At 41.3% G+C, this 27,421-nt stretch overlaps 1 protein-coding gene across 3 annotated transcripts in view; it reads right to left on the minus strand.

Moving 5' to 3' along the window:
* Nucleotides 1-10,893: 10,893 nt before the first annotated feature.
* Nucleotides 10,894-27,421, minus strand: part of LOC148022150 (nucleolar protein) — a 106,740-nt gene continuing 90,212 nt past the window's right edge. Inside the window, exons 18-24 of one of the 3 annotated variants that reach the window (XM_087697791.1) lie at nt 23,959-24,055; nt 12,914-13,051; nt 12,750-12,836; nt 12,317-12,425; nt 12,065-12,204; nt 11,870-11,956; nt 10,894-11,721 (exon numbers count right to left, since the gene is read on the minus strand). In XM_087697791.1, the coding sequence (XP_087553917.1) occupies nt 11,599-11,721; nt 11,870-11,956; nt 12,065-12,204; nt 12,317-12,425; nt 12,750-12,836; nt 12,914-13,051; nt 23,959-24,055 (781 nt within the window). In that variant the 3' untranslated portion in view covers nt 10,894-11,598. The remainder of the gene's footprint in view (nt 11,722-11,869; nt 11,957-12,064; nt 12,205-12,316; nt 12,426-12,749; nt 12,837-12,913; nt 13,052-23,958; nt 24,056-27,421) is intronic. The other 2 variants (XM_087697790.1, XM_087697792.1) reach the window with 2 other exon arrangements.

The following is a 27,421-nucleotide window of genomic DNA, read 5'->3' on the forward strand; positions in this document are numbered from 1 at the left end:
AGTGTTTTTTAAGTTGTTTACTTCAATTACCATTCCAACCATTTCCTAGGTTCTCTTGTTCTTTCAATCTAGCCTCTCCTCAAGAATTATATTGGGTCAATTTGCCTAGGTTGTAGCCTTGTAAAGCCTAATAGGTTCTTCACCATGACCCTATGTGCAACCAAGGTAGTTGATCTAGTTGAGTGGAAGTCCAAGAGTGTACTATCATAGTTATGGATGTGACACTCAAGGAGGATATATGAGGCACCTCAAGGAATATTAGACATGAATCCATAATCAACTATCCTTGGAATTCTCACAATATAGAGAAAGAGAGGAAGTTCCATACTTTTATTCCAATTTTTACCTCGGTGAACAATAAGAGTTTCCAAGTATTTCATAAAAGTTCACTAGAAAATTAGCCTTCCTCTATCCTTGGGTCTTCCTAAAGCTCTTATATTGCACTAATACTAGGAAGCCTCCAACATTCTATGTGTCAAGTGGCAACGTTTAATGTGCCTTTTTGTAGGGTCATTGTTGTGGAGTCCTAGGATTATTGCAGCTAGTGAAGGTTTTGTCATTGTCATGAGGGATGTGCAAGTACAATTCTTGTGGTAGCAACCCTCAAGCATGAGACTTGGCTGGTGGCTAATGAGTCTAAGTGTTCTTGGGATTTGATTCAAGGTGAGATGTTTGATTAGCCTCTATGCAACTAGACCAAAGTAGAATCAAATCAAGTCAAAAGCAATAGTTATTGCCCCTAGTTTTGTCATGGATTCAATCTCTTTCACATCCATGCAATGCTCTCAGCACCCCTAAGAAGGCCCTTACCAATGAGTTCTCTAGATTTTCAACCATGAATACTTGGTTGCTACTTTACAATCACAACGGCCCTTACTTGTCAAGACTCAACTCTTTGTTGGGCATGGCCCTATGTAGTTTGTACAACATGATATTTTGCTAGTGCATGATCCCAAAGGATTGTGATTTGAGAGTGTAGATCATTAGTGCAATAATGCTGTATTGAGTGTCCCTATTGGTTTTGAGGGGTTGTTGCCTCTTCTTTAGTTTAGATAAGACTGGCTCCAAAGATAGAATGATGGTGTGATAATATATTACCTACTATGAAATGGTGGCATAGCATGCACACATCCTCAAGGCATTGTTTGTGTTAGTACCCCTAGGAACTCCTTGCCAAGCTATGATGACCTTGTTGTTGAACCTAAATCAATAAGTCAAGCTCTTTCACTCTCCAATTTAGGTGGCTACAATGTCAAATTGTTAGATCCTTGAGTAGAAGTCCCAAGCAATCACAATGACTAGGAAGGTTGAATCTCATATTCTAGCTAATTACATTTCTTGCGAGCCAATTCACAAACTACTAAGATGACCTTTCATGTAAGAAAATGCAAGATATGATCATATGTTGCCTTCTAGAAGAGCAATGATGATAAGGAGCACAAGGTGAGAAAGAGAAAGGTGCAGGACTTGGAGATACAATCTTGAGTTATCCACTTCAATGCCAATTAAGAGTGCCAATTTTGTTCCTACTGTCTTGTTCTTTCAAGACCTAGCAAATCATAAATCTCTCTTAACTCATGAATTATTCATTAGTAGTTGCAAGATCCCATTGCAAGGTTTTCAATGAGTATGGGAGTCAATCAGTGTACCATTTCAATGTAGTCACTACCTCAACATTGTGAGGGTCCTAAAGTTATGAATCTTGATGATAACCAAAATCCTCACCAATCGCAAAAGCAATGTGCCAAATTGTGCGTATCTATAATTTCAATGAGGAGGGATCTAAGCATGCCATGAATACATATAAAGTGATGATGATAGAAATTCAATGAATGTGGCTAAAATGACATTGTGGTGGTGTGCACTAGTTGCGTGTGTATTACCAAGTCTTAATGCAACCTCACAGTCTACCTTGGGGTGTTAGATTCCTCCATTTGAAACCTAAAGTTAGATACAATATGCTTCATTGAGGTTACCTAAATATGCATGCATGGGGGAAATTGATGTGCACTTGAAACCACTAGATCTAAGAGTGATAGAATGGTTGATTTCTTAAGGTTGTTGGACTCATGCACGTTTATGCATGCATGGGGGAAATTGATGTGCACTTGAAACCACTAGATCTAAGAGTGATAGAATGGTTGATTTCTTAAGGTTGTTGGACTCATGCACGTTTGTGCATGTCATGGTTGGAAACTTGTGAACATGCTTGAATTCAACTTAGGTATCGTGAGGAGCAAGCTGTGATGGGCCTACTTGAATCAATCAAGGGTGATGTTCGTCATGTGTGGCTCGAGTGAGTGAGAATAGGAAAATTGTCTAAGGTCTAAGAGTGCCCAATGAGGATGATATAGTCAATAGTCAATGACACTAGTCCATAGAGATTATTAGATAAACCAAGGTGTGATTGTGAAGTTGAGGGGTAGAGCTATGGCTAAGGACAATTATGGCGGCGAAAGCCCAATAAGGATCCTGGCCTTGATTACGTCAAATTGGCCCAAATGATGTGGTAGGTAGTGAGATAAATGAGCTGGCCATCAACAATATTGAGTGTTTGTTGCACAAGGGTGGCCATATTGTTGATGGACCATATGCCCAATTAAGAGCCTTCATCAAAACAATGAGCTAAATGTGTGAGTATTTGAAAGGGACCTAGCTATTCAAGATACCATGCATGTTGACCACCCACAAGGGTAAAGAGTGGCTGAGGCTCCCCATATGAACATGATGACTCATAAAAGCTATGAGGTTATATGCAAGGCTTGGGGTGGCACATTACATGTGGCCATGTATGCCACTTGTAGCAAGTGCGATGAAAGTGCTTGGTTCATTGATGAGGCAAGATTTCTTAGTGGTTTCTGAGTCTCAGTCAATGAGCGAGGCATAGATGGTAGTGTGGTGATCCTTGTTGCATGGGCCAAGTCTAAATGCAGCATGATGGGATGCCAACATGGCTAAGTGTGGAGGGTGGAAGCATTGGCCCATTCAATGGCCGAGCATGAGTTGGCACGCTATTGATTGAGTTGGTAGCTCTTCCAAACTAAGTGCCCAATGTTGCTTGACCCTTAGGTAGTTAGTGTGTGGCCTTTAGGGAGTCAGTTCACAGCACTGATCTGGGAACATGGTGGCCTAGTCAACTATTCAAGTGCCATCCCACTTATGAGAGGAGCCATGGAGTGTCGCCTAAGCTATAAAGGAAACCTCACTTATTACCCCTTAGGCTCCACCCATGCCCCTTGGAACATCCCTCATGGGATGGTAGAGGATTGCCCCAACTAGATGGAGCTCAGTCAGCCCATTGTGAATTTGTTCATTCATTGTATGCAGATTTGAATGCATGTTTCTTCCTTCACTTTATATGTTGATCCTCTCCTATGCATGCACAATGTTTTCTATCATGGTATCAAAGCACCCATGACTTTCTCCCAATGCACATGACCAACAATTTCCTCAAAACAAGTGGGATCAATTTATTTTATCACATTTTCAATGTACTCAAAATGGTGAGCAAGATAACCATCATATGTCAACCTCTACATAGCATACTTTGCTCTACTTGACATGTGCACCTTGGAGGAGTACTCTATGATGCCTTGACATCAACCTTGGCTTTCCTCACATCAGGCATATGAAAAATTGGAATCCTAAACTCCTCATATGTACTTTTATCTAAGCCATAAAACTCACCATCTATGTGTGAGTAACCCACAAAATCTAGCACACCAAGTGACTCAACTACTTTTTCTTTTCCCTTCCGTGCTACATTTTTTGCACTTGTAGGACTACTATCTACATGCAACCAACCACTCCATGGTCTCTAAATAGAAGAAGAAATCTACTAGCCCACTCAATGTTTATGGCCATGGAACTAGATTTTCAGCAACCACCTTTTCTTTTATATCATGTGCAACAACCTATTTTTTAGCAGTATACCAAGTACTTGTCTCATTAAATACTACATCTCTACTCCCTTGTATCTTACATGTGACTAAATTACAACACATGTAACCCTTTTGGTCAGTGGGATGGCTAACAAATACACACATTGTAACCTTTCAATCCAACTTCTTTCTCAGCTTTTCAAGCACATGTACATATGCAATGCATCCAAATACTTTAACATGTGGCAAATGTAGTTTCTTGCCAGTAAACTTCTCCTTTGGTGTCACATTTTGCACTATGGGAGTGGGAGACATGTTCATAATTTATATACCTATAGACATAGCTTCAACTCAATAATTATAACGTATGTTCTTTTTAGCCATCAAGGCTCGTGCAATTTTTGCAATGTGCATGTTTTTTCTTTCAGCAACACTATTTTGCTACAAGGTATACCTACATGTAAACTCTCTTTGATGCTATTTCAAAAATGATTGAATTCATTGGAGAGGACTCTCTTTCTCCATCTAAACTTGGGTACTAAATTTGTACACATATATATTTCTCAACCAAATTCTTAAAAGCTTGAGAGTGGGAGAGTACCTCACTTTTCTCCTTCATGAAATATACTCAAACCTTCCTTGTATAGTTATCAATGAAGATTACATAACCTTACATTCAACCATTAATGAAATATTTATAAGTCCCCTCATATCTAAATGCACAACATTAAGTAAATGTCTACTTACATGTTTATCATGTGGAAATCCATGCCTTGTTGTTTTTTGAATTTAGATTATTCATAGACTTTTTGCATATTAGCCACTTTAACCTTACACAAGCTTGTCACACTTTCACATGATTATTATTTAAGCATTGCGTACTTACATGCCCAATATGTCTATGCTAAATGTGAATAGGAGCCACAACTCATACACCTTGTGTAAATATAGCAACCTTAATCTTAGGTACATTTACATCAAAGGTAAATATTTATGCCCACATGCTTGTATTTTGCAATTAGCTTACATTCACTCTTGAAATCTTCAATAAAACAACCATCTTGATGATGGAACTTCACTTGCGATCCTTGCTCAACCATTTACCAAAAGTAGACTCTTTGCGATATCGAGCACATGTAACACATCAACAAACACTTTACTTTTACATCCTATATACATAATGGGGCTCTCTCAAATGAGAAAAAGAATGTGGTGTATTGTCGCCTCTTTCAAAAAAACCAAGTATTTGAGGATGTTTTATGTCTTTGAAAAATTCTCCATAAGATGTCATATGGCTAAAGGCACCTAAATATTTCACGATGTTTTATGTCTTTAAACCATTCTCCATAAGATATCACATGGCTAGAGGCACTTAAATCTACACACAATACATCATCATTCAGTATAAATGCATCTATATCCACTACATTCATTATTTGTTGTATGACAAATAATTTCTCATTTTCAATCTAATTACTACCTCATGGATAGGGGGTGGGGGTTCATTGGTAATGGATCACTCCTAAATATATATGCATATCACATACAAGGGATTTTTCAAACATCATTTTTACATATTTTTATATAATAGTAAAGGATGCCATATAAAGGGATTATTAACAAATTGAACAGAAAAGGGATGTGTTTTATTGAGGGAAAACTCACAAACACATCTATTTATAAATGGGCCTTGAATGCATGTGATATTGAGAGGTTAACCTCAAAGATACATGCTAAATGCATAGTTATTATATTGCATTGTTCCATTTTTGTTGTTTCCACCTTTTTTATTTTATGGACGATCATATACAATATGACCTTTTTAACCACAATTATAACATTCTTTATTATTAGAACCTCTATTCTATCTCCCATGTTCTTAACAACTCCCCCTACCTTCAGACTAGCCTCTATCACTTTTATATATTTGCTCATGTAAGTCATAAGACTATTCCTAATTTTTTCAATAACCACTACTCCAGCCTTTACCACTATAATCTCTCCCTCTAATTGTGTTAGAGTAGAGTACTTGTTCTAAAATGATCTTGCTTTGTGATGAAGATGGAACAAGACCCAAGTTCTCTTTAAATATCAACATAAGTATTAGATCTACAAAATTAGAAATGTTATCTCTTGTGTTGATGACATTCGAAACTACTTGTACTCCTTGCTTGGATAGTCCAAACATGTAGCCACTATATCATCATTATCAACCTAAACTTAATAGACCCAAGAGTTTCAATAATGCTCTGTCTTCAATGCATAACCATTGATGGACAGATTGCAACACTTGACATTATTTAATATATACTACAATAGTAACTTTCTACATTTTGTATTTATACCAAACAAGTTGGCCAATTTATTGTATACTTTTACAAGACTGGTTACATCTTGTATATATCCAATCATGTTGTCTGAAACACTGATCAAAAGCCATTACATAACTTTTTTAGCACCTTGGTTCCATAACCTAAATGTGCCTACTCAATAGCAATACTTTTTTCCAATAACTCTAAAGTCTCAATTAAAGCTTCCAACTATGTAATTTATACTGTCAATCTTGCCCCTAACAATTTTATTAACCCCTTAGACATTATGTAGCAAAATCCAATAATCTTCTAATCTCAATATTCTTTAAATTCACATAAACAGTTACTTGTCTTGACTGTAACTTGTTTGTGAAATGGATAAGGCTTACAAAAATTGTAGAAATTACACGGGACAACGGACAGAATCTGAGCAAGGAGTAGAGAACACACTACAAATATGAGAAGAACACAAACTACTTTAATTTCAAACCAACCGATACAAAGATAGCTCTATCCACCTGTGTGCTTCCTCTGTGAAGCTTAGATAGCGATCCAAATAGATGATATGCAAAGAGCTTAAGGGTACTTCGGAGACTCAGACTAGGTGAAAGATAGATTGGTGATGGCTTTAGAGGGATCTTCCTTTTATAACCTAGAAATGTATTTAGTCAACATGTCTAACCATATTATGAACCTTCCCTAATCAACCAAAGAATATTCCAAGGAATATTCCCTTTATTGTCATGTCACTGATGATGTCCTCTAACCCCAAAATAAGGACCCTTGATAACTCTCACACCCCACAACTCGATGCATTGTGCCTCGAGTTGCTACCAGTGTAGTTGCGCAATCTAACCCAAAGGCTACATCCACAAAGGTCACCTTTTTGCCATCCAATAGCATGAACCTCATCTAGTATACAAGTCAAGATCCACCCAATGTCTATGCTCACACATGGCTTCTCCTCATAATGTGGGTCTTACCACTTAGAGCACCATGGATTATTGGTGGCACCTTACGAGGGTGGAGCATTGAGCATATCTAACAAAGATCTCAAACCTTACTAAATTTACACATGAACAACTCCAAACTCCCAAATAGAGATCGAAGTGTACCCACAATTACTAATAAGACATACACACTACTTTCTTAGCCACTCCAAGCTCACAAAAATGGCTCTTCAATAAAAGATTTTACGAGAAATATCTCCAAAAGTCTGCTTCACAACAAGGCTTCCTTGTATACTCTTATGTTGGCAACTCACAACTCTTGCCTAGATAGGGCTCTAATATCATGAAAAGATAGGTGGAGAGAGATGGAGACTCAACTCTTGCAAGACACACACAATATGCACTGAAAACCCTTTCTTCTTCTTCTTCTTCTTCTTCTTCTTCTTCTTCTTCTTCTTCTTCTTCACAGAATGAACATGCTAATAACTAGTAAGGTGACAAGATAGATTTACCATAACTCCATTCGTCCACTAATTAATTTCTAGTTATAAAGTATCACTATAAGGAATGACAATGCAACTACTAACCACACTAGTGGTAAATGTGGGTCCAACCAAACTTTAAGGGTTTGCTTATGAGACACTAAAACTTTATAGCATTTTGAGTTTTGGGTTATCTAAAAGGAGCTAATTAAAGTTTAAACTAAAATGCACATCTTCTAGCTTAAAATTGTGTTCAAGCATGATATCTCTTTATAACAAGAAAGTAATGTAATGTATCCTAGTCTATCATCTCAAAAGTAGTGCATAATTGATGTATGATATTAACCACCTTAGTTGTGAGGATCGGTGGGATAGCTAATTATTGCGTACATGAAGTACAAACCCCTCGACTAATTGATGAATGTTTATATTGTATATGAGAATGAAAATGCGCAGTAAAGATGGGAATGAATGAATAGGCACAAGAAGGCCATAGTAAGGTATAGAAAGCAATATAGTCAAGAACATGGAGTGGTACACAATTGAAAGAACATACCATGTGTTTGTTTTTTAACACTCTAAAAGATAAGTGATACAATTTTTATCCTAGAAAAGTAATGGTGCAAACATATAGGAAACCTGCAAAGCTTAGCATGCCCAATATCAAAGGATCCATTAGGCCTAACCTCCTCATCAAGGATGTTGAAATCCGATATATGAGGTTTTGCAATTGGTGGCATAGTTTTGTGTTTGTCCCTTTGAGGATGTTTATCATAGGAAGATATTGATGGTAATTTGTAAAAGCTAGGTTACCAATTTTGGTATATACTAAGAGCTCCTCCAATGACTCTTTGAAGATTACTTTGCAAGATTTGAATCAAGCAGTTGCATGTACACTCGTTTACTAAAACTTTCAGAAAGCAACAAGGAACTCGATTAAGAGGACTAGAATAAGGAAAACTACTTAAATATGATCATGAAATGCAAAAAGTACATCTTTGGGAGCCCAAGCATATTGATGGATCCAAGGATATAAGAAAAATACAAATACATTTATAGGATATTGTTAGGATCGTAATCGAATTGAGAATCAAACTATACTAATTATGATTATGATAGTAGGGTGTGTAGGGAGGGAGGGTCAATGGACACAAACTACTAGGAAGATCACAAGTGATTGTACAAGGTGGGAGTAAGCGTGTAGAGAAGACAGTAGGGTAGAAATAGAGTCGAAGGAAAGACAGTTGACGAGCAAAATGTATAATGAATTCATGCAAGTGTGTTAGGGTGAGTCTACATAAAATGGACCATTGACAATTATGTCCGCACTAATATCAATTTTGGAGATCACATTGCTACCCACCCTACAAGAACAACCATTCCGTCTAACGGTCTACATTGTATGTGCAAAAAAAATGAGGATACAACATATTAACAAAGTTAGATTAGCAAGCTTAGATTACACTCGACATTTGAAATTCAAATAAGTCAAACGCAATATACAAACCTAACATATGAGAAACTAGTGCATTAACAAAAGTATAGATAGAACTAAAACCCATTGGAATAGATGGAGTTTCACCTACCAAAGGTGGAATTTACAAACCTAACATATGAGAAACTAGTGCATTAACAAAATTATAGAAAGAGCTAAAAACCCATTGCAATAGATGGGGTTTCACCTATTGGAGATCAAATCTTATCAATCCTAAACAACCAAATGCAAACAATCAATATACCTACACCATCTACAGTTTGGAAAGGTGCATGTTTTACTTTGTAAACACCACCAATTCCTATAACAAATGGATCTTTCCCATCAACAACTGCCCTTGCTACTAGTAACTTGCAACAACATTCAAAACAAATACAAGTTACAACCACAGTCATATAACTGAAATAGACGATACATCTACAAATCACAATAACAATATGCAGAATATCAAAATGGGTGTCAAGAATGCTTGTCCGTCTTCCCAATGCTTCTGTTTTGTGCACCTGTACGCTTCTGGTTAGTGTGCTGAGTCCTTGTCATGAATCTTCAATAAGCAAGCAAACAGAACATGCAACACGTCAAATTCTGCATATTGTCAAGTGTGCCATCATTCATCACTACAAAGAAGTCTGATAAGCTTCAGTTTTAGACTTTCTTCAATTCATTTTGGAATGTTGAATTATTATTGGATAATGGAGAGTGGCTCTATAAAATACACTTCTATAGTGAACCTCGCTCATCCCTTGCAAGACACACTACTTTAGCAAGCGTCAACATACCTCACTACTAAGGAGCATGCTGGTGACTTTCTTTCATTAATTTCCAACTTTTGAATCATTGGGTTGCACAACGAGCCACTACATGTTCATGTAAAGGGCTCTTACTAAGTGAAGCAAATTACCCACTATGAAAGACTCGGGCTCTTTATTTGTAGATTGTCAATAAGAATTGTGGTCCAAAGTGCAACTCAAAGCTGCAACTTCCATTTATTGTTTGTCAATAAGAACTTTGAATGTGACATGTTTTTGGTATTATGTGCACAAGAAAACGCCCACTCACACTCGCTACCAAGGCCTCACATGGCCTAAGCAAGATGTATTTGTGATTTACCTTTAACTAAATTATTTATTAAAGAAATGGTAAGCCTCACATATGGACCAAGCTTAGACGCCATGCAAGAATTCAAGAAAACATTCTTAATGTATTACCTAGTGCCTTACAGTGATGCGATTTATGTACCACTAAAAAATAATCCCTTAAGAAGCTGATACTGCAAGGCATTTTGTCAAATGAATGTATGACTCTTAGCGTATCATTTGTGGAAGGGGATTCACTTGGATTACACCTGATTCATTACCATTTAGATCATCTTTGCATAATACTTGGTGTCCATAGGTACAGAGCATACTGGGCATTTGCAAGGGCCTCAGCATTTGGGAAAGTTTTACTTTTGACCTTTATGAAATACACAGGTAGCAACCTCATGAGGGGTTCCACAACTACATCTCTATTATCAGATTTTGTTAAATTAAAGAAGGCATTTACAATATCTTTTCTGCAGTCCCAGAAATACAGTCAGCCAGTTTTATCATAAGTAGGTTTTACATCCTCCGTTTCTAATAGCATTAACAGAGCACATACCTCCCCCACAGATTGCCAAAGAAAATTGGGTCTCCACTACACCCTTACAGAATAAGACAGTTCGGAAACTCTCTCACAAGAAAACAATAAGCAAAGGATCAGTACAAGGTTTTGATTCGTACAGAATGATTTCAATATTTGGGAGGTATGTTTTTGACATATCCAAAATCATAACATTCCAAGTACCCATAAAAAGTCAAAAAAATGGTTAGTCACCAGTTCAGGTGGATTAGAATAGCTCATCAAGCCATTACTAGAGAAAGACTAGTGTGTTGATAGATTCAACCATCTGTGAAATATTCAAAGACGTCAAGATTGTATTGGACTATGCATAATGTCTGTAAGCTATATAAGGACCTCAAAAATTCAGTAAAAGTTGGGGCCTGGGCTTAATAGTTCACCATCAATTCTCATTCATGGTACCCTCCCAAAAGATTGAATGCACAGCTAGATTTAATCACACGCATAGTATGAGGAGCCAGCTATCGAGGGCCTCATCAAGACTGCAAAGCAGCTAACTGTCCCTACCTATACTAGGAGATGATATTGCAATCAGGAACCATAACTTTTGAAATTCTGAAGCGCCCAAACAACCAAAATTCTCGCCCTGGCTTGAAGACTCTTTGATTTACAAAATTCCTTAGTAGAATTAGTAAGCAGCATTGACATTGCCTCAAGAATCATTCGTTGACACAAGCATACAAAAGTTGTTCATCAAGATGCTCTCCTTCCATTGTAATTAGGGGAAACATGGAAAAAGCAGTTCTTCCACATTGGAATTCATTGAAGAAAACCTTGAATGACGTTACACGTCAAAAGCATGCCAAAATAGTCCCATCAGCATATGTCATTACTGGCATGCACACTCTCTATGAAGCCTTCACCTAGCTCACCCAGTTCAATGAGAAGACTGTGTTTTTCAGACATTTCATCCAGTCTTTTTCTCTTTTTAGCTGAACCCTGCAAACAAAGCCAGGACTCAGTTATAGAAAAGCATTTCAGTCTAGATGGGACCCAACTAACTTTGTATCTTCCCATTTTACAGAGTTAGTTGGGTCAGCCAGATAGAAAAACTCATGTTGTATTAATCTATGGACTTCACCATTACCTGAGAGCGTGTAGAAGAGAGAGACAAGCCTATAACTCCACTTCCATAAGAATCATACCAATAATCAAATAGTACACCAAACCTTGCCTGTTAAAAACAACACAAGCTAACTGATTGTTAAGTAACAAAACATTCAAGCTCACTCAACAGTCAGAGATGAGGACTTAGAATGCTCTAGTTTTAAATTTTACAAACCTTCAGATCCTGTATTAAACAAAGAGTTGGATCAAATCCAACTAATAGGTGTTTTTCAGCATCCAGTTGCCCATGAAGCAGCGCAGAAGGAGAAAGCCACGCAATGTAGTCATCCTTCGAGGCTTTAACAACTACCGATGCTGCAGAAGTAATGCAAACAAACAGAGACAGTAAGGCAGCAAAAGGAAAAAGTGTATAAAACCACAAAAGAGAGAACACTAAACAGGTCTGTTGACGAGAGATAACACTAACCAGGTATGTTAATGTCCGGAGGAAAAAGTATTCTTGCAGGATGACCCAGCTTATTTGGATAAATCCTCAATAAGATGTCATATAACTTTAATGGTGTACGAAACAAAGACTGCATGAAAAACCCAGAATCCCGTAAATGCTTCTAAATAGGACAACAAAATGTCCTCAAAATGGCAATTCCCTAGCTGTGCAGATAGACACTTGTTGCTAGAAATGGGCCTGCTTGCTTAATTGAATTGAGCCATAAAACAGCTATCCTAATGTGTGCAAACATGTACAAATTTAGCTTATCATTAGCCCATTTAATTACTTTATCAGTGGAACACAATTGCAAAAGCACTTGGATTGTTCAGATATTTAATTGGTTAAAACTGAACTGCAAAACCAAACAAACTATTGGAATAAAACCTTTCAAAGAGAAAAAGGGTCTTACAGGCCATCTTTCAGGGACCTCGCCTTTCATCAATCTACTCAAGAGATCAGCAGAAGTCTTTGCATAAGGGACAAGCCTCTTCAGTCCCTGAAATGGCAAGGTTTTTTCATGAGTCCAGTATATAGGTTAAGTAGGAATTTGAAGAGGAAAATACTGCATCTCACCGAATAACTAGGTGTTTGTTCAGTCCAGGTCTGAGATCTCAGATCATAGGGAGTAGCAATAAACATTGCTGGACCACCTTCACTGGTGGTCTCCTGTCCATTTGATGAACTTGATTTCCTAGTACGGTGGAACTCATCCTACTCAGACACAAGCTGCAAGTTAAAGGTCATATACATGTGTGCCACCAAACTTTGGAACAACCCAACTGTCTCTCAGACAATCAAAACATAATGAAGATAAATTGTGCTGCAACTGTCTCCGAACCAATCGTAGCATAATGAAGACAAAACTTTCTGCCCTTCCCCTCTTACAAAACAGCTTGCCCGTGTCCTTTTCACTGATTAATATTATTATATCTCCTAGGAACGACAAGCTTGACAACAGTGATAAAGAGTAAGAACACCAGTAAAGAGTCCAAAAATCCAGAAATACAAGAGTACCACCTATAATCTCCCTTCATATTCACAACTGTCCACCTTTAAAGTCGTGTCACTTTTATCTCAGGTATAAAGTACAAAGTTGAAAACATACATAAAGCTAAGATAAGTCATAAACTGATAAGAGAATGCATCCTTTCTGGTTGAAAGATAAGATGGAGCCATATATTTTCCGCAACTGACCAGTACAGATGAAGCTGAACACCACAGCTCAAAACAAATAAGTAGAACTTGAGAACCTTGCTACCTAATGAACTCAAATTTAGATCCAAGGATGATTGACCAGTTGAATTTATCACGCATTCTGAGTTTCATCAGTGTTTGACTAAAGCCTACAGTGATATCTTGCAGAGATCAAGCAGTTTGAAAGAACATACAGGAACACATCAGACCTAAGTGCAACAATAGTGATTGATCACTTCCTACCTGGTTATTGGGCCTTTGTCGCCCATCCCTCGGCCTATCCCCCCTTCTCCCTGGCCTTAAAGTTCCAGTCCCTTCCCTCCCATCGACCTTCCCTGACAATACCTTAACCTCATCCCTCACAAACAAGTTCCAGCTCCTCTCCCTCTCCATCCTGATTCCTGGAACTCATCATATTGTCCTATACTTGTGCCTCAAGAGTTCCAACAGCACAATGGAGTGCATGACTCCGAAGAAATCAAAATTCAATACAGCGGGAATATTACGTGTATTGTGGTCCTATCCATAGTTTTCTTTCAAGCATTAGCATACCACATACACATACTGGTATGGAAGCATGGAATAAGTATGGTTTGATGCCCCTAGGTGAACCATATGTAACCCTAAATATAGTAAGCAATTAGATACTTGCTTCGGCTCCTCGTCGCACCCAACTCGCCCATCTGGCCCGTTCGCATCATGCCTCTCTTGCCCAACTGGCCGCCAATATCAAGCCTGTCTCTGTGCCCGCGGCACCACCCGACTGCCACACCCGCAAGTGCTCCGCCCCACTCACAGATCTGCTCGCGCCTGCCTGCCCGTGCCTCTCCTGCTTGCCACCACCCGAGTGTGCTTGCGCCATCGCATCAGGGTCCCATCAGGCTCCTCTGCGTCAACAATCATCGACATGCTGTGGCGGTTCCGTCCTCTGCCTCACGCACAAAAAGACCTCCCCACTCCACCTGCTCTGGTGCCTCCATCCTATGCTGCATGTTCATAACACTAGCAATCATTGCTCCTCCATCTGCAACAACATTCCCCCCAGTATCACAGCAGCTAGATTGGTAGCCCTCGACAATGACGTGCAATAGAAACCTCTGGTCAGACACCGGTGCGTTCTACGACTGCCCCCTAGTCAAACACCTTGTGTGTTGTCCTTTCTGAGCCACAGCTCCTTTCCGTCCGTACCACAAAGCTGGAACTGAAAGAAACAACAAGGTCGTAGAACACTCTCCATCCAAGGCACAGCTTCGGGATTGACTTCACTCCACGCTATGCATTGGCACAACGCAGATTGCGGAGGCAGTTCTCATGGGTTAGGGCATCTTCATGGTTCGACTCACCTTCGTGGATACAACCTGTGAGCTAGTGGATAGTTCACCTTATGCCTCCACGAAGGGGGTCATCTATATGGTTCCCTGCTATAGTAGCTTCATAGTAGAGTAGTTCGCGCTCCACATCAGGTTTCCTAGACACCCGGTCCTTCGCGGATGCAGTGACAACCATAGGAGTCCCGAAGGTACGGGTGGTTGTGAAAAACACAAAGAGCATACCTAAGTTTCTCAAGATTGAGGCAAGCAAACACCCTTTCAAGCAGCAGGTTATTGTGACAGGGCAACTTGGCCAGTGCCTGTGATGCCATGACTTTGGGCATCAAGTAGTACATTGCACGTGTTTCAAAGCCAAGGCGGCTCAACCGGCAGAACCTCAAGTGGATATTGATGGTCTTACACAAGTCCAATGGCAACAGAGAGGGAGACGGCAAGGGGGGACTCAGCAAGCCCCTAAGACACAGCCACAGTAGCAAAGAGCAGGAGGGCGGGTGACGGGCCCCCAACAGAACACCCCGCAACACCCCCCGTGCTCCTCCCACCCAGCAAGATCACAAGCCTTCACCCCCACCACCCACCAAGGCATCTCAAACCCCACCCACCGGAGATCCGCGAGCCCCCATGTGCCCCCCGACCCTATCCCATAGCATCCCCCTTTCGAGACCACTCGCCCCCCCTCACACTCGCCTCATACTTCCGATCACCCCACCACCCCACCATCTCCCCCGTCAATCAGCCCCCAAATCTTCACCCAGTACATGTGTCTCCCCCCCAATCCATTCCCTCCCTTCCCACATGGGGTGACGAGCCTCACACGCCCATATCTTCTCCTCGCCAACAGCCCAGCCCTTCCCCTCCCCACACAAGCACCAACTCATCTGGTCCAACCGCTCGTCAGACTTTACCTCAATAGGAGCAATTGATCCCCCAGGAGTTTTTCCGCAATGGTCCGTGGTCTTATTTGAGAGCTACGAAGCGAGGAGAGTTTCCACAACCTTTGGAGGTGGGGATCTTTGTGGTTCACAAATCAAGGAGCGGCAAGGTCCATTTACTAGCACCATTGGATGGACCAAACTATGCTTTCCCCTTTCAGACCTCTCATTTCCGGAGGCTAGACGATGGCACAGATAGAGGAGGGGGTGAGGGGCCATGTTTCAGACCTCTCATTTCCTGAAGCTCGAGCTTGTTGGTGGAGATATGGAACGAGACTGGTTTCCCTGGGTCACGTGAGCTTCCTGCCATCATACAAAGTGGTACGATGGGCTCCTTTGCTGGCATGCTTAGTGATTTAGCAACTTGCCTATACAACTCTTTCTCATCTGAGAACGGTAGGTCAACGGTTGCCAAGACATGCATCCAATCCCGCTCGTCCTCAGGGCAAGGGATATACTTGGTCCATGACCCATAGGGTTTGCTTGCCTGTGCATCACCTTTTAGCATGGTTGAAATTGCATCGAGGTCGGCTGGGGTAGTCTTCCGGGTGTCCATCTCAACCCTCACCGCTTCTGTTCTATTCCCCAAGAAGATGAGATTGTTCCCCCAATCCTCAATAACTCCCGCGTTCCTCATCTAGGGTCGGCCTAGCAGTACGTCACAGTTCACTCCCTTCATGACAATGAAGTTCACAGAAAACTGCACTCCTGCAACCTTCATTGACCGACTCTTTAGGAACCTGAATGGTCTGACCTTTATTCTGTTGGCCAATGTAACATTGAACCTAGCCGCTTCCACAGGTCGGTTTCCCCAAGCCTGTAGAATTACGTGGCTCAAGACACTGATCCCGGTGTCTGTATCTACAATTCCTTTTCGTGTTGCGTTCCCCATGGCTAAGATAGGTAGGACTGCATACATCTCCGTGCCTTCCCAAAAAGCGTTGACGTGCAGTGACCTTGGAGCCGAGTGTAGCGTTAGGCTTGGAATCTGCGTAACTACGTCCTGCTCTTGCAAGTCAGCGGCAGTATGCTCCCCTTTTCCCTCCACCCAGTGCCTTAATTCTTGCCATAAGGGAGGGTGTTGCCGAAGCAAATCTTCCAGGCTCACGGTTACTGGGGTGGTTACTAAAGTGGTGAGGAGGTTGTTGGGTGGTTGGCTTCCTCCTTGGTCACCATTCTTTGGCCATATGTCCTGGTTAGCTTGTTGACAAGCTTCTCCTTGGTCTTGCCTCTGTGGCATCTCTCGTGGTGGGGTGCGTTCCCCGATTGAGGTCGCGATGGCGAAGCGGGTGTACTCACACTAGAGAGATCTTCCATTCAGTCTTCCAGTATGGGTTCTATATCTTTAAGCTGTTTCTGGGCATCCTTAACACACTCCTCAACTTTGGCTATAGCCTTGAGTTGCCGTCTGGGATGGGGGTACTCCCCCACCTTGGCACTCCCTAGTTTTGATGTCTTAGGAGCTGAGGTCTCTGCCTCGGCATCAGTGACCCCTCTTTCCTAGCGAGGCTGCATCCAGGTTACTTGACCCAGGCAACGAGATGTCTGTTCATTTTATCTGCGCTCGCGTCATGACCTACAGTGGAATGGGTGTATCCTCACTGCCAAAGGTCTCCACACCAAATAGTCCCAAGGGTACGGAGGGCACGTTGGCAGAACTAGCAGATGGCTTCCATCTAGGACAGTCAGGAAATAGGTGTGTGATCCCACACTCGATGCATCGAAGGTCACCTTTGTCCTTGTTTGCCTATTCCCTTTCCAGGCAACGTGATGAAATATGGCTTGGGTAACCGCAAGTCCAGCATGAGATTGGATCTTGACTTGCTCCTCCAAAGCCTCTACCTCTTCCCCTGCCCACCGCCATTACCGGTACTGGTCGATAGTCCATCAGGACTGGATTGCCTTCCTCGTCATAGAAGATGTATGGGTTCACATAGGTTTCCTCTTCACTAGGTTCTTCCACATAGTGAACAGGAGCGTCACTCGGTGGTTGGGTTACATAGGGCCCTGGTGGTCTGGATATGCCTGTTGGGTTAATCTCTAGCCTAGGAATGGCCGGTCTTGCATCATTTGGTGCTGGAAGCGCCAACTGGGCTCCCCTGCCAAAGAGGCTAGGTGGCTTGTTACCGAAGTATGGAGGGTTGTATTGCTGCGCATATGGGAATCTCCTGGGCAATCTACAATGCAATGCATCATGACCGAACCTACCACAGTTCGAGCACAGCCTAGATCTAGGATCTTGACACTCGGCTGGGAGGTGGTTTCCACCACAGTGTATACACTGCACATGAGACCGCGCAAGCTTCCTCATCTGTTCTTGCAATCGTGCAAGCTCCATTCTTACCTCAGCCAACTCCTGGCCTTGGTCAACACCTTTTCCCTTATCCCGTATGCTAGAGTTCTCTCTGTCTCCCAAAGCTGTTGTCTGCTCTGGAGCTCTCTAGCTTGTACTATCCCGACTGGAGTTCCTCATGCTTCGCTCCCTAAACTGATCGTCCACCCTTATTACCTCTGCAAAAACTCTAGCTAACACATCTCTGTGTAGGGTGGAGTTACTAGCAAAGGCCTTGTAGAGCTCCTCGCTTCGAATTCCATTTATAAACACAGTAGACACAACCTTCTCGTTAGGTCGCTCATTGGCCCGAATCCTCTTGAAGAGGCTACACACATGAGTGACATAGTCTCTTACGTCTTCCTTTTCCCTCCATTTGCAGGTTCATTTACAACAGGTATTTGCTGCTGTACAATGGGCACATTTTGCTGTCCAAAATGTATATCTTCGAGGAATACAACCCTACGGACCTCCTCAATCTTTTCGGGCTATTTGTGCATGCGATCTTCCTAAAGATAACGTCATTGCTGCGTACTACTTTCCTTTCCTCGAGATCCGACAATCTATACCCCATTTCACCTTTGTCACCATATCTTAGGAAAATGCATGATTAGGCTGAAATGCCAAGACAGCATGCTGAAAATGGAAATTTGCACGAACAGCCAGCAAACAATGACCGTTGGGTTAGGAGATCGTCTAGGGCTACTAGACAACCTGACAGGTTTGTCCCTAGTGCAATTAATGTGGCTGATTATGTCATGTTGACAGACGTGGTGAACCGTCTTACTTCAAGGAAGCAATGGATAGACAAGAAAGCAAGAAATGGTACAAAGCCATGCTGTCAGAGATGGAATCTCTTGAAAAAAATGGGACTTGGGACTTGGTGCAATTGCCTTAGGGGCAGAAAACCCTTCCATGCAAATGGTTTTACAAGATGAAGGTCACTTCTGGTTCCTCACCAAAGTACAAAGCAAGATTGGTTGCAAAGGGATACAAGCATGAGCATGGAATTGACTTTGATGAGATTTTCTCTCCTGTAGTCAGGATGACTACATTGAGAACCATTTTGAGCTTGGTTGCAGTTGAGGATATGGAGCTCATACGAATGGATTTAAAGACTGCGTTTTTACATGGTGATCTGCATGAAGACATATATATGCAGCAACTTGAAGGGTTTGTTGAACAAGGAAAAGAAAAAATGGTACGTAAACTCAAAAGGAGTTTGTATGGGCTGAAACAAGCACCAAGAGAATGATATCATAAGTTTGATACATTCATGCAGTCCAAAGGCTTTCATAGAAGTCAAGTGGATCACTGCTTGTACACCAAGAAGGCAGTAGATGCCAGCCTGATTATCTTGGTTTTGTATGTTGATGACATGCTGATAGCTGGCAGGAATACTCATGCGTTGGATTCATTGAACCAAAGTCTTCATGGCAGCTTTGACGTGAAGGATCTTGGTGATGCAAATCACATTCTTGGCATGCAAATACTCAGAGATAGATCAAAAGGCTTACTCTATCTATCTCAACAAGAGTATATCTCCAAAGTTTTGTAGCGTTTCAATATGGAGGGGGGGAAACAATTCGGGTTCCATTGCCTCCATATATGAAACTTAGTGCAGAGGACAGCCCTATATCTGATGATAAGAAGGCTGAAATGGCCAAGATACCATATGCTTTAGCAGTTGGCAATTTGATGTATGTTATGGTTGCTACACATCCTAACATTGCCTTTGCAGTGGGGAGTGGTTAGCAGATACATGGCAACCACTAGCAAGAAGCATTGGGATGCAATGAAAGGTATTATGAGATACCTCAAAGGCACAAAGGAGTTGTGCATCTGCTTTGGAAAGCAGAAGGCATCTGTTATTGGCTTTACGGATGCAGACTATGCTGGTCATGCGGACTGCAGGAAGTCCACTTCTGGGTATGTGTTTACTTTCACAGGAGGAGCAGTCTCTTGGATCTTCGAGCTACAAAAGTATGTTGCATTATCTACTATAGAGGCAAAGTATGTGACTGCCACTGAGACATGCCAGGAGACTTTATGGCTTTCACGTCTGGTGGGAGAGCTTGGCATCACAGAGTTACCTGTTCTCCATTGTGATAATCAGAGTGCTATCATGCTAGCACGGAATCCTATCTTTCATGCAAAGACAAAGCACATACAGGTGAAGTACCATTTCATTAGAGATGTACTTGACAACAAGAGCATTGAGCTTGTCAAAGTGCATACAGATGATAACCCTGCAAACCTTCTTACGAAGGGTCTTCCAGCAGAGCGGTTTGCTCATTGCCGATAGATGATGGGAGTTGGATAGATATATTATTTCAGCTTTGTACATACCTAGACTTAGCTAATTCTTTTCTCCTCTTAAGGCACATTGTCTTTAGGTGGGAGGTTGTTGGGAATAAAGACCTTGTGTCTTTTAAATGTGCTCGGGTGTGAACACACCCTTAGCACTTGTACTTACACAAGTATATCTATCTAAAAACCTAAAGGTACACTCTCATCATTGTACCTGAAAGCATACTCGCTCTCTACTCTGCTCTCTCTCACTTTCTCTGTCTCTCACCGCACGCAACGACAGTCTGTCTCAATCTCCGTGTTTAACCGGTCCCTACATCCTCTTCGTCCATTGTTCGTGTGATTCATTTGTGCACTCTCACAAGTACAAGGGTGCAAAGTGGCATTACTTGAGTAAATTGAAAAAGCCTAAAGAAGGCTAAGGACCTAGATAGGAGGGATCTAAGCTAACCTGGGGAAAAGAAACCAAGCCTAGAAGTGCGAAAAAAACATCCTAAACCTTGGCGCTACGAAAACAAGGAATTGGACCTGAAGATGAAGATGTAAGTGTGGTATCTAATCCTCACTCACTAAACGCAATCACACAACACTAAAGGGCGCCCATGTGAGCATAAGAAAGAAACCTTAAAGAAGGCCCAAGGTTGTCTCTGTACGTAGTACGTACTAATCTATACGGTATGGTACGGTACGTATCCATATGATTTAGTACGAAAAAATAGGCACTTGTTGGCCACTCTCCTTCAAGGCTACAACTTTCTTCTTTTCTTTCTCCTTTCTTTTTTTTTCCTTCTTTCTTTCTTATTTCTTTTCCCCGAGCCTCTCTCTCTCTCTCTCTCTCTCTCTCTCTCTCTCTCTCTCTCTCTCTCAACCATAGTTGCACTAGTACCACGTACGAAAGGTTTCATACTATACCATACTTTAGGTACCCTACCTTACATATTAGTACCATAAGGTACCAACTTAATGGATACATCTTTCCCATTCGAACTGCACTTTGGGACGAGCTAAATGCTACTTATATTAATATGATTCTCCCATGAGATTAGGTTATTGGAGATTCAAACAATTTCTCTCAACCTTCTCTCTCTCAAGCCCACACTTCTCTTATTTGTATAAACATGCATATATGATGTATCCACTCCTATCTATGTAGTTATAAGTTGTTGGTAGAAGTAGTGCATGTTGTGCATGTAACATTAGGTTTTGGCATGTTACCCTCAAGTACGCATCTTATATACTCTAATAACATTGCTATTTAGACTTGAAATATCTATTCTATTATCTTTAATCCAAAATAATCAAGTTATTTTTTTCGTACTAATATTGTGCCGTACCTTATAAAATCTTAGGGCACCATTTCATACTATATTTTATGGTACATTACCATATCGTACCTTTCGTACCTGACAGCTATGAGAAGGCCTAACACCTAGATATGAGGGATCAGAGCTAACCTAGGGGAAAAAAAAAGGTGATGCTAAAGGCAAGAGAAAGAACACCTACATACAAGTCTCATAATAGAGAGATGGGTAAGATTTGAGTTCAATGACATAAAACCCATTCTCAAAATGAAAAAAATATATAATTACAAGTGTATTTGTTTCCGTTCTTCTACATCTAGAACCCCCTCTATTCATGTTTACCTATTGATACCGATATGGGTCTCAATTGACTCACAGCCGGTTTCCATAGAGCAAAAAAGCAACAGTGAGAAGTTTCAAGTCATATATGCCTAGCCATGATAAAGACATGGGGTCAGTAATATTCCAAGAAAATGGCTTCTTCTAAACCGACAGCAAGGCCCGAAACCTCAACAACTAAATGCCATGACTCGTATGCTTCTGCCTCTAGCATGCCTATAAGTAAGTTAGCAATAGCATGTGCTGAAGAAGATGAAGGCTTATGTTGAGTAGTACATTTGTGCCACCTCTTTGAATGTCTACAACTAACTCCCCAATCATTATCCACTTAAAATTTAGAGAAGTAAGAGTGGGGGGAGAAAAGGACAAAGACGATGTGTTGTGAAGATATACTAGGGTTTACACTGAGGAAACACAAAATGTACAACCATGACTAAAACACAAACACCCAGATAAAGACATCCAAAACTCAAACCCTAATCGTAAAACGCAAAACTCAAAACTCAAAACACATAAACACAAACAAAGAAGAGAGAGAACTCTAATGAATGAATGTTGTAAATGAAAGAGAGAATGTACAGAATGCTGAAGAGCAAAGCTGTCCAACAACCAGTAGCTCTCGTGGGAGCCGGCTAAGGGAGGGGTCGATGTGTGTCATCCATCGGAGACTGATTGCGAGTGCAATAACCACTAATGGGAGCAAAGACTGATGAAGAAAAGTGCTGAAGAAACAAAAATGGCCTGATGTAGATGATGGAAGCTGATCAACGGCAACAATGGGAGGCTGGATGACAACTATAGACCACATAGCAACAATTGTTGGGGGCTGGACAAAGGGAAAAGGGCTGATGGCTGAAAACTGCAAGACAAGTATTGGGCTGAATGGTGGGTAGCATGTCTATTTCTAGATGCAGAAGTATCCTTCCAAATTAGGGCTTCGCATGTATGACACCAAAACTCTCTAGAACCACTCCCCATTTAATGAAAATTGGTAATTTACTGTTTTTGGGCTGTGTTAAAGAGTTAATAAATAGGTAATGAATTTTTAGCACAACATGTGTTGTCCTCCACATCGAGATACTAATGCCACTTTAGGGCCTTCAATGTTGGAGAGGCCTGATTCAACACTATAGGCTCCCAACATGAATGTAACTAGACATCAGTGAGTAGTTATGTGTCACTCATGCAAACCTACTTGCTTGTGGAAGTCGTGCAAAACACTCTTTGAAAGAGCGCCTGCTCTAATACCATGTGAGGATGCACAAAGAGAGTGTAGTAACACTACTAAAGCACAATGAATTCAAACAAGAACACAAATCTTACAAATGAATGAATGATGAATGAGTGAAAAGAGATACAACTGTATGCACTCAACTAGCAGAGGCTGTCCAACAGCCACTGTCTCTCTCAAGAGCAAGAAACATATCTTCAGCTTAGTTTTAACAGCCCCAGAGAAGCTTCATACAGTCCCCTTAAACATGTGCACCTTCAAAATAGCAAATGGCAGCTCCAAATAGTGCAGCAGCAGAACAGTATTGATAGTAGTTTGCTTGCTAACATTTTTCTCTTTCTTTACTCCTGTTTAGTTACCATTTTACTTCTTTTTTCATATTTGTTCCAAGCAAATGGATACAATTGCTTTCTCCTGCCCAGGTATTTTGGTGACCAAGTTTGATAAGCAAAGAAATCATGTCACATGGACAGTCCTTTAAGTACGAAATCCTATCACCATCTAGTAACTTGATCATTTTTTATCCACAAGTACACTCCAAAAACAATCACAAATCCATAGCATTTTTTTAGTCACTATGAGCAGAGCCTTTACAAGCTATATAAGTAATCAAGGAGAGCAAAAAAATAAAGAGGAGCATTGTCATACCAAGATAAAGTTTAGCTCTTTTTGAGTGAAATCTTCATTTAAATCAATAACCAGAGGTGAGGTTTGCCATGTAAAAGTGTGCATAAGCCGCAAAAACCTGTGTATAAGGAAGATAGATAAGGAACATCAAACAAAATCCCCCAACACACTGAAATGATACGTGCAAAGGAAACACATTTTTAATGACCTAACGTGGGATCAGGTAAAGATGAAAATTCTATGTGGCGAATTGTATCAGGTACAGTTAACCATCTTGCAGAGTCTAGATTACAGATGGTTTTCACATAATGCTGTAATTGAATCGCATTGAGAGCCATAAATCACTGTTATAAGGCTACATTCTCTTAATGAAAGTTATGAAAAGTACTAGTATTTGACTTTATATCCCTAGAGTGATTAGTCTTTCAATTTGCATTCCATGCAATCAATGACTTTAGTTTCATTAAGAAAGCATCCCGAGAGATATCATTCTTCAATTTGCATTCAATGCAATCGAGGAATTTAGTTTCATTAAGCAAGCGTTTACTTTTCATATTTGATATCCTAAAAGAGACCTGATTTCAGTTTGCATTCCATGCAATCAGTAACTTTGAAAAGAACTGAGTTACATGCCACAATCAAAATGACAAAACATATTTTTGGCATTAAGCACAAGAAATCCATTTAAGACCAGCATTTCATGCACTGCCAAAAGGAAATATCATGGTAAGACCAAGGTAGACAGGGAAATTTTACAATACATCTAGCGTGTGCACTTAGCCCAGTACCAAAGATACACAAAAACCTTATTGGATAAAGTTTGATATTGTATATGATTATTAAAAATGAGTACAAAACTAATGATTAACCTATTAAATATAAGCTTTATACATGTTGGTTTCTAGACAACGACACGTGATACAACATCAATGTAATTTTTGTGTTAAGCTTAAAAACTCCATTTAAGGCCAACACTTCAAGAGCTTCCATTTAAGGACATCTCATAGGAAGCTCAAGGTACTCAAGGACAATTCTTACAATGTGTCTAGTGTTCCTATTTAGTACAGTACCAAACATAGACAAAAATTTCATTCGATAAAGTAGGATGTTTCATGTGATACGAAACTACCAATTAACCTATTATATATAAACTTTATACGTGTTGCTTTCAACACGATGACCCATGATATAACATCTAACTAGAGTAACAAGGCAAGTAATGATACAAATAGATCTAAGTGCCGAATAAAGGAGATAGAGGACGAGCTAGAGCTAGAGCTAGGGGATGAGAAGAGAGGGTGTAGAGAAAGTGGAGGTAGAACTAGAGAGAGAGGAAGATGAAGGGAAGAGAAACAAGAGGTAGAGCAACAAGTGGTGCTAAGAGAGAGGTAGAGGAAGAAGAGGAGCATGAGAGGCATAGGTGAAGGTAGGTGTAGAGGAGGAGGAAAAGAAAGAGGAAGGTTTTGATGCTACATAGAGGTGAGAACTTGACGGACGGGAGACAAGTATGGGGAAAAGCAGTCAAGAAAAAGAGCCAAATGGTCATAAAGTGGCCAAACAACAGGCATGAATACACTTTTCTAAAGCTCCAACTAGTACTTGTCAAGTCCATTTTACTGTATAGATCTCGTACATATCCTGCATGCCTGACTGAACTAGACAGATCATAATATATGGACCCATCCACAAACAGAATACAACTATGAAAAAACCTGAAGACATTGGTAGCCATGGCCTCAACTTACAAGGTATGCATTTGATGCTTCTCTCTTAATATTCCTCACAGAAGAAAAGAGGAAGTTTCAGGACCCGGTATAGCTCAACACCGTCGCAACACTTGGCGCTACCCCCCCGCTCCATCTGATCACGCCCGCCCCCCCCCCCCCCCCCGGTCTGGTTCAAGCCCTTTCTTCTCCGCTTGCTCATGCCCACCCCCCAGTGGGGATCACGTCCCTCGCCCTGCCAGTTTCCCCCCCCCCCCCAAAAACAAGCTACCTTCTGCTCCAGTTATCCCCCCTCCGGCACGATTCCCCCATCCCCAACCCCGGACCCGTCTGTGGTAGATCAAAAACAGCAGTTTCTCTCTTCCCCCCCCCCCCCCCCCGGGGCCATTGATCCCCCCCACCCTCTAGTTGCTCCCTCTATCTGCAGCAACTCCCTCCCCCCCCCCCCAAAGTAGCACCACAACATGATTGCTAGTTCTCTCAGAAGGAACGTGCAATGGAAACCTCTAGTCAAACGCCAGCGCACACTGGGAGTGCCCCCCAATCAAACACCTTGCGCGTAGTCCTCTCTGAGGAGCAGCTCTTAGCCGTCCAGGCTAAGGAGCTAGAGCTACTCGAAACAGCGATTTATGGTCAGGTAGTAGGACATTCCCCAGCTAGAGCCCAACTTCGGAACTAGCTTTATTCAACGTTGTGCATCGGCACAGCGCAAATCGTGGAGGCAGCCCTATTGGGCCAAGGGATCTTCATGGTCCGGATCAGCTTGGCAGACACAGCTTGTTGAGATTTAGCAATCACACTCATTGACAGCCTCTTTGTATGGAGCTTCAGGGCCAAGGACATACAGGCTTACCTATCCCATATGCACAGTGGTGCCTACTGCAGTTTCCTACTTTCCTATAAAGCATTGTACTTGCTTCCTTTTCTTAATGCAATGATAGTACTCTTTTCTTTTCAGTAAAGTGTCAGTGTCATTGTCCACATACACAAGATTGTGTTTACGAGTCCAAGTCTCAATCTTGGAACCTAATTCACTTGTGTAACAAACAATGTCTTTGTCTTCTCCATCATGAGTCCACTCTTCTCCTTCCATCCACCATAACTCACTGCCATGTCCTAGATCCCGCATCTTTCACATGGTATCAGAGCACAGACGGGCATGGCACTACTCCTTCAGCTCCATTTCACTTTCATCTAGCTCAGCTTGAGCTCAATCCAGCTCAAGACTTCATCTTCTATTTTTTTTCTCATTGCCCTGTTTGGCAGCCATAGCCAAACCTGCACCTACCTGCCTTTGAGCTCTTAGATCTCTTGAACCAGGCAATATCTCCCCAAGCTCTCTTCTGGAGAATCATTCCTTGACCCCCTACACTCCTTCCTGGCACATCACAGAGGCATATTGGCAATCGACAGCCCTGGCATTGCAAAAATTCGTCGTCGCTGTCCAGACTGCGCCGTTGCTGATCGTACTGTCTGCGCCGCCAGCACGCGACGAATTCCAGGCTGCAACCATGGGGCTTTGAAAGGCTATGACATAAGCTTCCTATACATATAAAAAGTTTGGGAAATGATCAACTACAACTCCTGCAATCTGCAAAAAACCAGGCCCCTGTCTCAGAAACCCTAATTCCACCATAGCCAAAATCTCCCAAGCTCATTTTTTTTCTCATTTTCTCACTCCTGCCACTTAACCAAGCTAAAGCCCACTCTGATCTACTGTCCCAACACCAAATCAAGGAGGGGAAGGACCTGAGAAGACT

This window comes from Lygodium microphyllum, chromosome 17 (assembly GCF_053477565.2).
Source record: "Lygodium microphyllum isolate KBCC chromosome 17, Lygodium_microphyllum_v1.1.10, whole genome shotgun sequence".
Classification (NCBI taxonomy): Eukaryota; Viridiplantae; Streptophyta; class Polypodiopsida; order Schizaeales; family Lygodiaceae; genus Lygodium; species Lygodium microphyllum.